The sequence below is a fragment of the Conger conger genome, chromosome 16 (genome assembly GCF_963514075.1).
Source record: "Conger conger chromosome 16, fConCon1.1, whole genome shotgun sequence".
In the NCBI taxonomy this organism is placed as follows: Eukaryota; Metazoa; Chordata; class Actinopteri; order Anguilliformes; family Congridae; genus Conger; species Conger conger.
The window spans coordinates 25372368-25390386 of record NC_083775.1 but is presented as its reverse complement, the minus strand read 5'-3'; the positions used below and the strand labels follow the sequence as shown (position 1 = coordinate 25390386).

General features: G+C 42.5%; 1 protein-coding gene across 3 annotated transcripts; it reads right to left on the bottom strand.

Moving 5' to 3' along the window:
• Positions 1 to 8029: 8029 nt before the first annotated feature.
• On the bottom strand, positions 8030 to 17260 carry LOC133114859 (guanine nucleotide-binding protein G(I)/G(S)/G(O) subunit gamma-13-like). Of its 3 annotated transcripts, none has more exons than XR_009705587.1 (5): positions 16807 to 17260; positions 13599 to 13705; positions 12604 to 12736; positions 11140 to 11306; positions 8030 to 10519 (listed from the first exon to the last, which is right to left on the bottom strand). XR_009705587.1 is itself a non-coding variant. In XM_061224538.1 (4 exons), exons 3-4 carry the CDS (start codon positions 12699 to 12701, stop codon positions 11201 to 11203), a joined length of 204 nt encoding a protein of 67 aa, XP_061080522.1. In that variant the 5' UTR covers positions 12702 to 12736; positions 13599 to 13705; positions 16816 to 17260; the 3' UTR covers positions 10910 to 11200. The 3 variants fall into 3 exon arrangements, 1 of the variants encoding a protein (XP_061080522.1); XR_009705586.1 differs by having other exon boundaries at positions 16816 to 17260; XM_061224538.1 differs by lacking the exon at positions 8030 to 10519 and having other exon boundaries at positions 10910 to 11306; positions 16816 to 17260.
• Positions 17261 to 18019: the final 759 nt, after the last annotated feature.

The window sequence follows — 18019 nt, the reverse complement described above, 5'->3', positions numbered from 1 at the left end:
CAGCTGAATATAGCCCCACTCCCCACTTCCCATAGATATCCATTCAAGTGCAAAGAGTTTTAGTATCGCTTATATGGAACAAAATACTTTAATTTACATAACATTGCTGTGTCACTATGGTGCCCTGAAATGGCGAAATCTGACAATGTGCACTTTAAACACAGTTTTAAAATGAGAAATCTCAAATTCTGGAGTATAGACGCAAATAAATAAATAATGTGTCTTTGTCCCAAACATTATGGAGGGCACTGTATGTCTATGAGAGCAGCATACACATAACAAAGCTCTTCTGTCATTTGCTTGTGTTCCCTTTTGCCAATCAATGTCAATTTCTCTGTTGGATGGAATGGGATATCTTTGTCTTTGTAACATTAAACACATCCCTTCCCCTCTCGTGGGGGATAAGTCGGTGTTCAATTTCACTTTCCTAAAAAGAGACAGAAAGAAGAATAAGTGGGTTAATTCCGCAGAGAAGTTCTCAGTTCCTAGCAGTAGTTCTATATTTACCGATACTGTCCTTAAGTAACCGGCAGAAAACCGCAGCTAATTTTTCATGTGTTCAAGGAGGGAGTAGATTGTATGCAGGATGCACCAAGTAATACAATGCCATAAAATATTAATTGCACTAAATGCGTTATGTTAGATTTAATCACAATGCGTGTGTTTCAGCTCGTAACGATTTGGCATATCACATTATTCTCAGCACAGATGGGGCAGCAGGTAAGCTCCTTAATGACCGACGAACGCTGTAACGTTTGGTCTTGAATTAAACTGATGAAGACGTTTTTAACGGAGACATCCGCACAGCGCTGCAGCCGTTCTGCTTCATTGTCTCGCGCAGTAAACTGATTTCATCTATCGCCATCGAAGAGAAGATCCATTCAATTTGATCTGAATCGCAATGGTCTGCGCGTCAAAAGATGAACGGCTAATCCTTTTGGCCAGCTTTACCATGCCGCTGCTGTTTGAGAAGGGGTCATATCACAGAACAACTCACAAGCGAACATATCTCCCACAGTGAACACGTCGTACTGCAGCTTTAACAATAAAACCCGCCGATGTGTTTCAGATACCGAATGCAGTTCCTATGGTTCTACATTTACACTGCACCTCCAATTGGTTATTTTTCAGGGGGACACATCTTTTGGATTTAGGATTACACTGATGGCCCTTTAATTATTATTTTCTACTTATCAGTAATAATTTATTGGAGAACACAAAATATCCAACAAGAGCTGTCTGCCTTGAAGCCACAGGCCATCAGATAAACAGGGATTGGTCCTTGGATTTTTATCCATTCGTGCATTGCAGGACTGGAGATTAGCCAAGGGGTGCTGGAGTAGAGGCACAGGACTGTTTATCACAAGCTTTTGCTTTCAGATTAACATTGGCTATATTCTCCATGAAATAAGGTGTCCTCTCCACAGTTTATAGTTTATATGGTGTGACATGAGTCCAGAGCTTCAGACTGGTGGCACAGAGAAGACAGGAAGTCTAGGCTCTAGCTAACATAAAATTATTTCCCAATGTTCCTGGAATGTTCTTTTGTTATAACATTCACTTTGTTATAACACTACATGGCAGCAACATTCTGAGAAAATGTTTTGTTCGCTTGGCTCAGTCACCCACTCGTGTCTTCTCACAATACCAAGCGGTGTCTACATCCCGGCACACGATGACACTCATCCCTCAGAGTGCAGTCTCTCTGGCAACACGTGCACATCCTGCTGCAGTGGCCACTCCTGCCTCCTGCAGCTCTTTCATAAAAGCCTTTTTAAAGCCTGTCTTTTCTGTAGCTATTTACTCCCGTGCTGTTTTATGAGGTAACCTGTCTCTTCAGTAGAAGATGCCCTCAATATGCTTGTGTGGGCCAATTCTCCAGGGCAGACGCATGAAAGATGCATCAGGACAGCCATGTTTTATTAACAGAGAGGAGAGAGGGTGCATGGCTGGGGATGAGAGCCTGGAGCCTATCGCAAAGCTACAGAGCATATGGTTTTGTACCACCGTGCCCAGTTCAGGCTCTGATCCACACGCCCACTGTACTGACCCTACAGATCGCATTTGTACCAGTCCACCATCTGGAAGTCTGTGAAGTGCTCTCATGGGTTCATTCACTTTAGTTGTATGGCAAGGCGGCTGTCAGGATCTGCATTGTGAGTATTTCACCGCACAAGGGTATGATCTTCAGGGTCACAGAGCTGTCCCACCGAAAACAAGCTGTCCAAGTGCTGTGCCCCAATAAAACACCAACTGTATCTAACTGTATCCCACCTGCACTGGTCCCATTTTTCCACACACACAGTTGTGCTGTATTTTGCGCACAGATTTGTATTTTGTGTTGTCCTAGTGTAATTTTGGTGAAACTTATGGAAACATAGCTGGAGTGCTGGGATTCAGACCATGCCCACTGACCTAGTCCCTCTAAATGACCTCGCCATACATCTGCCCATTAGACAAGGAGGCTGTCACCAGAGCACAAGGTCTGCCCTCCAGCACAAGCTCTGTGAATGGGTGAATTCTGATTGGAGAATAGTCTGGGGTCCCTGGTGTGCTTCAGTCTTTACCTGAGGTGCCCCCGTAAAAAGGCAGCTGTACCCACACCGCCCTGGACACGGGTTAAATAAATCATTTATTCAGGTTCTGCTCGTTTAAGTGCTTTTGTGGAAAGGAGGACTGAACAGGAGAGAGGGAGAGTGAGAGGTAGGGAGAGGGCGATGGAGAGAGATGCAGAGGGAGAGACAAAGGGAGGGAGGTGGTGTTACTAAGGCTGGGAAAAGGATGCTCGCATGCGGATGCCTGTTTTCTCTGTTTTGGATAAACAGAAGTGCCCCAGGGGCTGCTGGGAGATATCACAGCTCAGCCTGAAGGGAATGGTTTTGGGGTGGGGGGTGCATCATCACTCTTTGTTCTCACAAAGAAACCTATTAAGTCTGGATTACATTCTGTTCCCTTTCAGAACAAATCACAATAAACACAATAAACACTATCAGTTTGAATCGCCTTACATCTGATACAGAGAGCAAGGCTTGCTGTTTGTCTCATGCACAGCAGCCGAATTAAGACTAAGGTCACATGTTCAAGGTTCTATATTCTGCATTGTGGCAGAGGGCTTCCCCCATGCCCTGGCTAAATTCAGATGGCCCATCTAATCTAATTCACTCCCCCGTGGCGAGTCTTTCCTCTGTAGCTGGAGCGTGCCACCTCAGCTGCCATTTCTGTTACCCCATGTGGCTGCGCTGGCACAGGAGACCTCACAAATCATTTCTCCATTCTCAGTACCACAGGCTGAAACTGCACTTTCCTGGTCCAGTGATTCAATATTCTGAGCATTCACTCTTGTAGCGCATTTTCTGTACAGTGTTCGAACTGTGCCCACTTGCAATCCATTTAGCAGGGGGAAAAAAATGGCAGGCAAACGGAAAGGCATTGGAAAACCGACTTGGTGTTCAGAACAACGTCTTATACGGGAATGAGGAAGGAGTTTTTCAAAGCCTGAATGGCTAAGGGAACATCGCAGAGCACTGAGCGTGCTCTCCTTTACCCTGCTGCTGTAAGCGGGGTGGCGTACTCCTCGGCTTGTAAAATGGGGCTTTGGGATGAGTGGGCAGCTGCAGTGGGAACACGTGTGTGACAGGCTGCAAACACGCTGGCCCTCAGGGGCCCCGCTCAGCTGCGTAACGATGACCCCGGGGACCCATCTCCCGCCCGCAGTGAATTACTTAATTTGCTGTGTTTTAACTTCATTCTTTTTGTTCTACTTTGGGCCTAGACACAAAGCCATAAGGGGGGTCCTGTTCACTTTGGTGTGAACTGCAGGGGTTAGAGTGTGGATGGCATGTAAGGGCTTAGAGAGGGGTGTGTAATATAAGGGGTGAGAGTGGGGGGGTGTATTGTAAAGGGTGAGAGAGGGGTGTATTGTAAGGGGTGAGAGAGGGTTGTGATATAAGGGGTGAGAGTGGGTTGTGATATAAGGGGTGAGAGTGGGTTGTGATATAAGGGGTGAGAGTGGGTTGTGATATAAGGGGTGAGAGAGGGTTGTGATATAAGGGGTGAGAGTGGGTTGTGATATAAGGGGTGAGAGTGATGTGGCAATAATACTGGTGGATTTCTGAACCTAATCCAGGTTCTGCTGAGAAATCAGGTTAATGGGAGATGGACAGCATTACCCGGGGGCTGCAGTGCCAGCTCTGTCTCCCTGATGGAGTCTTACTCTGGGGCAGAGTTTGACTTTATTACCTCCTGTCCCTCCACTGGTGACACAATTCTTTCTCTGTTCACGATTAAGAAAGATAGTCTTTCAGGAACATTAAAATGCTCCTGAAATGTGTTTTGTTTCTGACATCAGGCACTCACTCCTAACCCAGATAGTGTGTATTTACACTCAGTGAGCATTTTATTTATTTATTTTTTTTACTTATTAAGTATTCTGCTGCTGTAGTCTATCCACTTAGAGGTCTGATGTGCTGTGTGTTCAGAGATGCTCTTCTGTATACCACTGTGGTAATGTGTTGTTATTTGCGTTACTGTCACCTTCCTGTCAGCTTTGACCAGTCTGGCCCTTCTCCACAGGCCACTAACAAAGTGTTTTTGCCCGCAGAACTGCTGCTCACTGGATGTTTTCAGTTTTTCATTCTCTGTAAGCTCTCGAGACTGTTGTGCATGTGCAGGAGATCATCAGTTTCTGAGATACTCAAACCACTCTGTCTGGCACCAACAATCACTCCACGATCACATTTCTTCCCTTTTCTGACATTTGGTCTGAAAAACAGCTGAACCACTTGACCATATCTGTATGCTTTTTTTTTGTATGCATTTAGTTGCTGCCACATGATTGGCTGTTTAAATATTTGCATTAACAAGCTGGTGCACAGGCCTACCTAATAAAGTGCTCGGTGAGCGTACAGTTTCAAATGGAGGTAAGTGGGGCATGATGCTCTTTGCATTATAAATGTCACTGAGAGAGTGGATTAGGATTAGGTAGATCTGCTGTAGCTTTCTGCTGGTGCAGATGGCAGCAGAGCATGGCTGGGCAGGCAAGCGACAGGGAAATCCCTCACAATACCATGCCATTGAGCTCATGATACATGCATGTAGTGGTAGAAGGTTGGTTTGAGGATATTTGTTGGGGGTTTGAGGGAGAAAGCATGTCATTTTGGGGCAGTGATCACACATATCTCTCGCCTGTGGAGAGACTGATGGTGGTATACCTCCCTGAAGGCCTCTTCATGCTTCAAATGAACTGGTTTGTACAACACATTGTCCAGACAGTGCTGTTTATCATAACTTCCAAAGTAGCTAAACTACTTCCAAACTGGTGCAAGAAGCTGTCCATCATAGAGAGGGGTGGGATTTTTTATTCAGTGACTTCCCTGCTGAAAACCCCCCACCAGCTCAGGCTATGTTTTGAAACAGCTGGTCATTGGTTGACCACTTTAGACCAGCTCCCAGCTCTACATGGTTTGACCAGTTCAAGCTATGTTTTGAGACTGCTGGGAGCTTGTTAACAGCACTGGCTGATTGAGCAGCTCATATCTAGCTAGACCAGCGTCATGACCAGCTTGGCCATGGTAGTTGACCAGCTCCTACACAGCTAGAACAGCTTATGACCAACTTGACCAGCTCAATTTTCAAGCTGGTCAAGCTGGCATAGCTGGATTCTATAGCAGGGTTAAAGGGTTCATATGAAAAGTGACACAAATGCGCATATTGGTGAACACACTCAGTTTTTCTTTGATGATGTCAATGTTCAGCTTTAGCTTCAGGTCAGTTTGCAGGCGTGTTTATGTCTTTCAAAAAATTATCTTTTGGTTTCTCTTCTTAGGGCTTTTTTTGCATACATTTGTTTAGAATTTGTTATTTTGTTCTTGGCAAGTATAATTTGCACTTGTGTGTTCATGATTGTAGTGCAGTCTGTAAGTATTGTGCAGTCTATAAGTATTTGGACAGTGACACATTTTTTTGTCTGTACTCCAGCAAACAATATTTAATTTCAGGGGTTTTACATCCATATGGGGTGAACCATGTAGGAATTAGAGTACTTTTTATACATTGCCCCCTCCCAAATTTTAGGGGAACAAAAGTAATTGGACAAATGAACAAAAACTGAAATAAAGTCATCATATTCAATATATTGTTGCAAATCCTTTGCAATCAATGACTGCATGAAGTATACAACCCATAGGCATCACCAGATGCTGGGTATCTTTCCTGGTGATGCTCTGCCAAGCCTATAATGCAGCCCTCTTCAGTTCCTGCTTGTTTCAGGGGCTATTTGCCTTCGGTCTGGTCTTCTGTAAGTAAAATGCATGCTCAATTGGATTGAGGTCAGGTGATTGACTCAGCCAGTCAAGAAAATTCCACTTTTTGGGCCAAATACAGCTTTGGCTGTATTTTATCATTGTCCTGCTGCATGATGAAGCATCGTCCAATCATTTTTGAGGCATTTGCTTGGATCTGAGCAGACAAGATGTTTCTATATACTTTGGCAGTCATCCTGCTGCAGCCATCAGCAGTGACAAAATCAATGAACAAAGTGAGCCAGTTCTAGTTGCAGCCATGCATGCCCAAGACATAACACTAAGCACCATGTTTGACAGAGGAGGTGGTATGGTTTACATCACAAGCCATTCCTCTTTTCTCTACACCTTCCTCCTTCCATCACCCTGGTCCAGGTTGATCTTCATCTCTTCTTTTTGTAAACCGTAACCTGGCCATTCTATTCTTGCGGCTTGCCAGAGGTTTGCATCTTGTGGTGGACCCTCAAAGCTTATGCACTGACTCTACACAAACAGCGCTCTCGCTCTCACTCACTCACACTCACTCTCTCTCTCTCTCTCTCTCTCTCTCTCTCTCTCTCTCTCTCCCTCTCTCTCAGGTTCCCTGCTCTTAGCCACCTAATGTGGAAAGAAGCATACCTTATAAACTTCTGGACTGATTTGTAATGTAGTCCAGGTGTGTGCCTACTTAACCAGTCGGCGTGGTCCTCGGATTTCTCTGCTTCCTTCACACAAACCCAGCCAACGTGCCACAATTACATATTACCCATTACTGACAATAATAGTAATGCATTTTATTATGATATTACTGATATTACTACAATAATGGTAATGCAGTATATTACTTTAACAGTTATACTGTTCTCATGTTTTTATTAACACTATGCTGAGGGGCAATGAGCAGGAAAATATCACATCAGAGCTAGATTATCATGATCATCAAACCATTTTACCTGACTTATTAGTTGAAATTGTGATTAAGTATGCTATAGATTGTTTTACCATTGTGATATTTTAGCTTTTTAGCAACCAACAAATCAATTTTTAAAATACTTTTTAGCAACCAACAAATCTATTCCCTATTATGAAGGGAAATCAACAAATCCCCAAGAGGGCACATCAGGCCAACATTAACAGACAAGACACATGGAAAAATAGTTTTTAATTCGTTTTTAATTCCTTAAACTCCTTCAGCTCAGCAGCTCATGACAATTTGAAATGTAACCATAGAAACAGAAACAGAAAAAAACCCACACTGAATAGTCAATTGAAAATATTTATCCCCATCCTCAATTTAAAGTAATGACAGCACATCCAAGTGCAAAATGTAGGACGTGCAGCTGCCGTATTCTGCTCACACTGTGCGATTGAACTGGCCTCCACTTTCAAAGGTTCTTGGCCATAATTCTACTAGTTATTCATGGAATGTGCATCTCAGACACAGGGTAAAATGCAGTATCTGAGGTCGAATAATAGGTTAATCATTGAAAAAATGTAAAGCAATACTTATTACACAAATTAGAAAAGTTGCGTTATCACTGTAATCACAGCTGGAGTAATGCGTTACTCCATCTCTGCCCATCGCTAAAATCAACCATTCCACTGTCCTGTCACAAACATTGGCCCTAACACGGTCCCATCACCAACACTGCTGCTAACACTATCCCGTTACAAAGACATATTTTTGGATGGCACGTGAAAGGGGATGGCTGCGTGCACTGTACCTCACTCAAGAAGGACATGCTTCAGTCTGTCGAAAAATCCTCTGCTTTATTCAATATGACAAACATTTTTGTAAAACATACAATAAAAAATTGTCATTTATTGCTTTTCATCAATTAACTAGTACTTGACCTTATGCATAATTTTCCAAACCAACAATAGATATAGTCAGGTCATATACAGTGAGCTCTTAATAATAATGTTTGGCCAGAAGATTTTTTCTTGAGTTGGCTCTGGATTTGTAATCAAACAATTCACACGTGTTTAAACAGTGGAAATTCAGAGCTTTTATTTGAGGGTATTCATACACTTTGGGTTGAAATTACAGCAGTTTTTATACATAGCACCCCATGTCAGGGCACCATAATGTTTGGGAAATGTTTCATACTTTGTCACATATCCTTTGCATGCAATGACTGCTCGAAGTGTGACCAGTAGACATCCCCAGATGCTGAGTATCTTCTATGATGATCCTCTGCCAGGCCTGTACTGCAGCTATCTTAAACTTCTGCTTGTTTTGGGGGTTAGTTGCCTTAGGTTTTCTCTTCAGCATAGGAAACACATGTTCAATTGGATTCAGATAAGATGACCTGGCCAGTTAAGAATTGCCCAGTGTTTGTCTTTCTGTAACCTGGCCGTTGTTTTGTGACTAACTTTTGGTTTGCATCTTGCAGTCTAACCTCTGTAGTTCTGTTCCTGAACTACAGGTCAATTACATGCTTGCCTGTGTAATGTTTTAGCTCTGTTAAATCGTTGTTTGGGTTTTTTTCTTGACTATGGTGCGAATACTTTGGTCATCAACTATAGAAGTCTTCCTTGGCCTGCCAGGCCCTTTTCGATTACTGAGCTGACCAGTGCTCTTTTTTCCTAACCATGTTCCAAACTGTTGATTTTGGTAAGCCTAAGGTTTGGCCTATGTGTCTGATTGTTTTTTATTTCTCAGCCTCATAATGGCTTCCTTGAGTGTCATTGACATACAGTAACTCTGGTTCTCCTGCTGCGGGGCGCCAATAAATACCAATGACATGACTCCAACAGCAATCAAAATGTAGCAATTAAATACACACGACTCATCAGAAACACCTGTGAAGCCATTTGTCCCAAACATTATGGTGCTGTAATTTCTACACAGTGAAACCAAAGTGGATAAAAATACCCTTTAATAAAAGCTGAGAATCTGTGCTTTAACCACGTGCAAATTGTTCGATTCCAAAATCTAAAATGGAGCACCCAATTGGAGTACTCCAAATCTAAAATGGAGCCAAATAAAGAAAAAAATGTCTTTGCCCTTTGCTTTAAACATTATTGAGCTCACACACACATACACACAGACACACACACTAGCCTTAGCCGTAAATAAACCCCCTACTTCGGAAACATTGCAAACATGATAGACGTGCTGCCATCGGCCCACAAGCACGTCGCTCTGTTCCTCTTTTGACACATTTCAGCTTCTGCTAAACTGCTGTAAAATCACAACTGTAAGGAACACATTTGCCACTACAGCCTACAGAACATACAGCCTCTCTTTCGTAACACACCACTTCTAAATAGAGTACGCACATTTTTAGATTTACATGTACTGTAGATTGTTTCACAATGCAGTGAGTTCCGCAGTATGTGCATAACATCCTGTTCCTGGATGGATACATATTCAAATTATTAACAACACATTTTGACAAGAATTTTACAATGCATTCCTTAAATGACAGATTTTACTTTAATGCGTATTCTCATGAGGGAGTCGGGGGCCGAGTGACCTCCAACTACAAGAAATACATTCTTTGAAGAAACGGTGTACAAGGCAGTATCTAATGGTGATCTGGTGCTTTCTGGAATCTTCTTTTTTTTTTCTTCAGAGGAAAGGACAAACTAAAATGCCAATTTCAAGTTTCCATAGCAGACAGCACCCACGGATTATGTGATCAATAACATAATAGATCATGAATCAAATAAATAAATATAAATAGAGTTGATAAGTTAAGCAGGTCAGGTTATCTGTACATGTGTAATGGACTGTGTGAGTGTGAATATGCTATGTGTTGTTATCTGTAAGTGCTGGTAACATAAGGCAGATATGTACAGAGTGGAGCAAAAGTGACTATACATCAGCATACTTTTAATAATACAAAAATACAGCTGCAGACATGAACTGACCACGCTGTAGTCTTCTGTCTGTGGTCTAAACTGCATATTGAATTGTGCCTTCATAGAATATACACTCAGTGATCACTTTATTAGGTAGAACTGTACACCAGCTTGTTGATGTAAATATTGAATCAGCCAATCATGTAGCAGCAACTAAATATATAATAGCATGTAGACATGGTCAAGAGGTTCTCAGACCTAATGTCAGAATGAAGAAGAAATGTGACTTTGACTGTGGAATGATTGTTGGTGCCAGACAGAGTGGTTTGAGTATCTAAGAAACTGCTGATCTCCTGGGATTTTCATGCAACAGTCTCTAAAGCTTGCAGAGAATGGTGCAAAAAACAAAAAACATCCAGTGAGCAGCAGTTCTGTGGGCAGAAACGCATTGTTAATGAGAGGTCAGAGGAAATGGGCCAGACTGGTCAAAGTTGACAGGAAGGTGACAGTAATGCAAATTACCACAAAATCCAACAGTGGTATGCTGAAGAGCATCTCTGAACACAGAACGCATCAAACCTCTAAGTGGATAGGCTACAGCAGCAGAAGACTTAATAAGTCTAAAAAATAAGTCTAATAAATACCTAATAAAGTGCTCACTGAGTGTAACTGAGGAGCAGAAGAATTTGACCTTTCCCAAACCTGTCTGCTGCAAAGCACTCGTCATGCTTACGTTTGTACAAACGAGTGATGTCTCTGAGATAAAATCTTTAAGAGGTGATGAGTGGTTTCTGCTGTGAATATGTGTGTGTGTGTGTGTGTGTGTGTGTGTGTGTGTGTGTGTGTGTGTCTGTATCTTGGATTCACAGGTTAAAAAGTGCATACGGCAGCAAAAACAATTACCAAGTAGAACGTTTGTGGATTAAACTATGAGCTGCATACAGATGCCTATGCTTGCATATATGAATATACAGTATATATGAATAAATATGAACGGCGATGCAAGTGGTGTTTCCAGTTCCCCTGGCGACACAGTCTGCTGTACATTCACCGTGAGAGAGGGGTCGCTCCGTCCGGCAGTGTGGGTGCAGCGTGGCGTTGGGACGGGGCCATTAAAGGATGGCGCACTTGCCCTTCTCCACCCAGGGGTTGTTCTTCATCAGTTCCGGGTTCAGGAATGGATCCTCCGGGACACCGTCCTCGATCCACTTGACTAGGCTAAAGGGAAGAGGGGTAGTCGCATGTGATTTAAGCCATAATGACCTTTCTCCCAGATTGCCATGCACAGCTTTAGCCACAGAGATGCTATTCCCTTGCCCCAGAATGTCTTGCACAGCTTTACCTGCCATCCTGTGTGTCCCTCATTCAAAATCGTACATTCGCTCTGAGGGCTACTTTAACTTAAATGATTAGGGTTTTGTGTGTGTGTGTGTGTGTTCACTGCTAAGATAAACCTTTAAGTACAGAATGAACTGGAAGCTGGAGTCAGCTGCCAGGTCAGAGAGAGCAGTGAGGTCACAGGAGCAGCTTGGTAACAGTGTGAATGTTGTGATGAACCTTTGTGCACAGCTTGTGAAATTCAAGCCACAGTGCTGAATGTTAGTAGGTGACCATATTATGAGCGCTAAGGTCATTGGCCCAGCTGGAAACATGCGCCTGTCTGTCGGGCAGCTTGCTGATAACTGATCTGGGATCAGCAGGGAGTGGGGTAGCCAAGCAGGGTGCAGCCGAGGTATAACTGATCTGGTATCAGTCGGCAGAAGTGTGGGACACAACCTAGAGCCTTCAGAGCAGCAAAGAATGCCTGTGTGATTAGCATTAAAGGTATACAATGCAGGATTTTACCTTGAAAATATGAAAAAATCCCCATGCTCAGTGTAAGTTAGGCTTGCTGCACTCAAGGGTGTTTTTTTCCCTAACAGACCTGAGTGGATGGGGTTGAAGACGGAGGATGAGACTTCTTTAGACCAGAGCAAGGCTAAACGTCCTGCATAATATGCTTTTAAAACATGCTACATGTGGAGAATTAGGCTCTTAACAAGAGCTGATGGTCACTGCCTCAATTCACCCCAACCCCCCACACACACACAGTTTCAAAGTCCGTAGACTGTGCTATCTTCATTCTGACTGAAAATTCTCTTCCATATCCCTGAGAATTCCAACCAAAATGGTACAGATCCAAGACATAGTCATATGATAGATGATTGTGTTTCTTGGAGCATTGCTTAGTATAAATATTATTGGTGTCTAAAGGATAAAGCATTTAAAATATTTGTGTGGCCCTCTGTTCCACTACAGTATGGTCTCCACTACAGTTAGTATGGCTACGTCTAACCATATAACAGCCACTACTGTTTCTTCTACTACTAATTATATATAACAGTAACCTGACTTATATTACTAATTATTATAATATTTTCTTTGCCACTGATGCTCAGTCAGTATGATTACCAGAGCTACTGCTGCCTGCATGCAGTAATGCTACCTGTAAGAGAAAGAGAGGGGGGCCACTTACTCTGTGACGGTTTTGGAGGATTTCTCCCTCTTGAAGGCCAACTGGTACTTCAGGCTCTCCACCTCCTTCTTCATCTGGGGCAGGTCCATCTCGTCCATGACTGCGTCTCACCTGTGTCTTGCCCGTGTCTCACCTGCACATAGTGGAGAGCACCAGTAAGAGTCTGTTGCTCGGATGCTGTGATGTCACAGGAAGAGGTGGAGCTGCAGTGCTGGTGATTGCTGAGCTCTTGCTATGTCTCAACAGAAGGTGGCTTCACCACGTTCCTGAGGGCACCCTTCTTGACACGCCTGTGCACACGCCGTCCAGACCAGGACAAGAGCAAAACTGCTTCCTAGTGTTCTGCAGACTGGGTCAGACCAGGGCTCTGTCTGTATGAAAGCCCTTCCATACTATTGATTTTGCTTGTTGAGTGCACTGGATGAGAAAGTAGGCAAACCTTTCTCTAAATGTAGCACACATAAAACCCCCCGATGATATACTTATTTCTGGGATTTTGCTGAGTGTATTTGGGAGCATGCTTTTCAGGAAGTAAATGAACATTTTCCTTCAACAACATTAACGATACATGAGCATGGCCATGTAAGATTTAAAAGCCAACTAAAAGGGCAGTACATCGTTTGACACTTCCACGGTATGGCTGGAAAACAATGTGGAGAATATTTTTTCACAAACTGCATGTTGTGTACTAAACAGTATTTAGTCAGCAGTATGCTAGCACAGAGGACATAGGATGCAGTAGAGAGAGCTCTGATTCAGAACAGGCCCACATCAATTGAAGGGGTGGGGCTTACCAAAAGAGTCAGCTGTGTCAATTCCCTCACATTACTTCAGTCCAATCTGCCCTTGAAAACTGAAGCAGCCACATTAAGACTGGAAATAGCCGCTACCTTGAGGCAAGACTTCAGATGCTTGTGTTGGAGATTTTTCTCTCCGCTTCACTGACTCTCTCCTGTAGTGTGTGAAAGTGCATGGTGCAAGACCAAAGGCTTTACCTGAAGTTCCTCTGGAGCTCTGTGTCCCTCAGATCGGCAGGTCAAAGGTGAAACTCTTAAACTCTTGCCCAACACAAGGTAGCTTCTGGTGTTTTGGTCAGCGTTTTCTACAGGGGAAGAAAAAACTGAATATATGTGCTGATTTTTTTTGTCCAGGCCAAACAGGGGTTGGTCATATAAATTAAGGGTTAATTTCAGGAGTTTTAACCTGCCAATGTGTCCATTTTCTGTGACAGCAAAAAATCTACATCCTGCAGCAACATTCACTTCGGTCCATCCCAGAACTACAAACTCACTGCCCGGACTGTGCGCTATTTCCACAAAGCTGTTAATTGTAGACTCATTCATTTTATGATTAAATATGGAAGTAAATTTGTTTAATCATTTGTTCTCATTCCATAATTCTGTATATGAATGTGGCCTTAAGCTCTAACCATGTCATCACTTAACCACCCTGTGAACATACATTGAATTAGACATGGGACAGTTGTAACAAGGGACAGTTGTAACACCTTAAATATCTCCAGTGATGTAACTGATAAATAACAAAATAATAACTTAAACAAACCAGTGATGACACTCACTCTCTAAACATCATTTTAAAAATTTCTTGCATGCAAGAAATGAACCATATATCATACACCCAGTGGAAATTATAAATAAAAGTTGCTTTTTTTAATTAACTTTTCTATTGGACACCCTTTATTTTATGTCCCTTTATGTCCTAAAATCTCAGCACTCCCTGCTGATCCCAGCTAACATTGAAAAAGATATGACTGATGTGTGTCAAACTAACCATTTTGAGCTGGTTCAACAGGTTACAGCTACAGGAATGGTTGCATTGCCTCTGTGACTCTCTTAAAACATAGGTAAATTAAATAATGAACTTGTATGTAAATACTGCACCTTGGTTCTATTGTTCTCTTGAATGACTCTCTAATGTCCATATTTACCTTACACTGTCACTATAAGAGCTTGTTGTTGCCCCAAGCTACTGCTTAACATCATCTTCACAGATTTTGCTCTGCATCAAAGTAGAAAAGAAGAAAGTCTTTCTCATCTGAATTCAACTCATTTGAAATGAGTCTGTCTGTCTGTCTGTCTATCTGTCCCATCGTTCATTGTCACAAATAAATAAATCAATGCCAGCTAAAATATATATTAGTGGGTTTTCTTTATTTGTTTGAGTCATAGCCAGCTAGCTTGTAAAATGTGCCAGTTTAGCTAGAAGTGTTTGCTTGCTAGCATGTAGGACTACTGTTGCGCCTATTCTAAATCACAATTGCATAATACCTTAACGGTCTAAACGGTATTTACCCAAATGATATTAGTCAACAGAAATAGTATTTTGCACAATGCTGAATGTCAGAAAGAAGAAGACCAGATCCAAAGCACTGCAGTGAGTGGGGTACAGGACCCCCAAAAGGAGTTTCTTGAAAGAAATGTATTTACAGAATGTTATGCATAAAATAAGAAAAATGCATGAGCACAGTAAACATTTCCTTGCACTGGCATCTGTGTATATTCTTGTCTGAAACACATTTTATAAAAATTTTCATTACTTTCAATTAAAACATCCAAGTAATTGTGTATTGTGAAAAGGCACATATAAGTATATATTCTGAAAATAATCATTATTTGATTAATAAATATGTTTTGAGAATTTGATTATATTTTAGACATGTTACAACTGTCCCGGCCATGTGTTTGTGTCTTGAACCAGTTCATTGTTTATGAAAATATTTTAACATAATCATTCAGCAACAGAAAGTAAAACAATTTGGCTGTTGCAGTTTAAATAGTTTTTCAGGTATTGTGATAATTGCAAAAAAGTGTTACAACCTGTCCCTGATCTCCCCTACAACTGAATTTGATGGGGGAAATTGAGACGGTGATGTGACAAACTTCTCACGCCACTTCCGGGATGCGAAGTAGGTCGCGCGAGGCGATTTAGGTCACTACTGGAGCATCCATCGGGTGATTAAACTCTCATTTGCTTCCTTTTGGTCCACGTCCGACTGCGTCGGTGTCCGTGTGTGGCATGATTTTCTTTCCAGTAAACATTTTCAAACAGGAATATATCGGACCATATTAATTTCCTGATTTAATGTAATTAATTCATTAAAATGTATTCCGTTGTGAATATGCCTGTGTGCCATTGACCACTTTATTGTAGGCTTTACAGAGCCATACCAATCTTTTTTATAGCTACTTGTAATGTATACGTGCATTTTCAAAGCTCAGTCAGGGCGCCTTTTCAGTTTGCTTAGTGTAAGGTGGTGATGTTTCTCTCTGTTGTGCTCGAAAAGTAATTGTTTGATGACAGTTGCTATGGGCGATACAGCCGATGTGAACGCTGCATCGCTGTGGATGCTGATACGGCCGCGTTGGGAACAGGGGTGGCGCATCGGTCACTCGTCTGCGAGAACCAGACCTATTCAACTAAGTCTCTCTGGATGCCGCTAACAGTGAGTTGGTCATTGAGGGCGATAGGCGAGACACTTTCGCTTAAGCGAAATGGAGACTCGATTCGTTCTGTCAAATTATAATATCAGTCCCAAGCGATTTACACAACTGTCCTATTGTCTACTAAATTGCATCTTATAACTATGATTAATCGAATACTACTACGCTATAGAAGTACACTACATAATTAAAGCATCTTATACAGGCGGATGGTGATATCATATGCCGTCTGTGTGTTTGAGTGTGTGCCAGGGAGAAATGTTTCGTGAAAATATTCGAAAGGAAACAAAGAAAATCTGAATCCCCAGTCTTCTCATCTTCTATCGATTACTACGGATGAAATCCGAGGAGGGCCAGAGGTGGTGTGAGAGTGTGAACGAGTGGGCTTCACGGTAATCGAGTCCGTCACGCAGCAGGGTCGACTGAGGAGAGCCAGGAATCCAAGTTTATGTAACATGATTCATTTCGAGGTAAGGATGAAAGCCGAGAGCGTGCAGAAAGAGTGGCAAGTGCCATACAAACCGTCACTGCCAATATCATACAGAGATCAGGATATAATGCATTTTCTCGGCTGCTCCGGAGTCCAGTTAAATTAGCATAATTCAAACAAACATTTGTGAAAACATGCGCGCATCCAGTTGATGGACATTAATTATGCTGTAATTGCATAATTAACGTCCACAATGAAAATGAGGAAACAACACAAATAAATCAATAATCCCTAGTTGGTTCCTGCTATTACCTCGCTTACCTCACCGATGTACCTGTAGCTACAGATCTGGTGCAGTGGCACGGTCAGGAGGTTCTTCGTTTTGCAGGGAAACGCAGTTATTTTCCGCCCCTCTCCCTTATAAACGATTACAGAATGTCCCAGCCTTCGCGCGTTCAGTGTTCAGTATGTATTTAGGTCCAGATGCAAAGTAACGTCCTCCGTTTCCGCAATGAAACTAAAGACGACGAAGAATACGGCACATCTATTCATTTAAACATATCTAGGCTATATTTATTTTTCCCAGTTAGTGTTGAGATGGAAAAGTCCGGGTTGGCGTGCACTGCAGTGTGCAGTCCGATTGATGCTGTATTAGTTGTGGTCGGGGTGTTGAGTGTGTCTGCGCTGCTCAGTCGATTTTGCCGTCCTGTGTGTGTGTGCGTCTGTATGTATATATCTATGTATGTATGTGCGCGCGCGCCCGAGTGTGTTTATTTGGTGAAACGAGCGGATCAACTGGGCGGGATGCTCGTTTTGAACTCTGTCTTTCCTCTTGTTGAGAGGATTGCGTCGCCAGAGGAGTGCGACTTTAAAGGCTTCATTTTTTCAACTCCCTCCCATCTTACAGCACATGATTAGTATCCTCAAATTATCCCATCCGTGCCCTCGCGCACAGCGAAATTTCTTTCCAAATTAGGAAGGGAGGGCTCGCGCAGGCGATCGAGCTACAATTAGGCGATGTATTTTTTCTCAAGGTGGGTGCTAATATCATGCTTTCATATATCCACAGATATTACATCTTGCAATTTCTTAATTAGGCTACATTGAATGTACATATTCCTCTTACTAAATCACCAGCGCAGAGTGCAATATTATGCTGGTATTTTCTAAGATTTACGAAGCACAATACAATATATACGACGGGTTATCCCATGATTGTGTGAATAATAGTGAATGGCATGCTATTTCTCTGGAATGTGAATTTGAACTTTTTTTCCAAATTTTCCCTGATGACAAAAAAAATGTCTGTCCATATTGTCATATCATTGCTCTGCCAATGATGCCCAACTCTTGTCTTTCCTCTTCACCGCCTGACCAACAGGTGTCCACGTGAATTTCAGTGACACTTTGAACTGGATGGAAAATCGCCACTTAAGATTGAGATGCTCTACATCAGCGCTACTCAGCTCCACGTCCTGCGGGCCGCAGTGTCTGCAGGCATTGGTTCAACCGTGCGCTACACCAC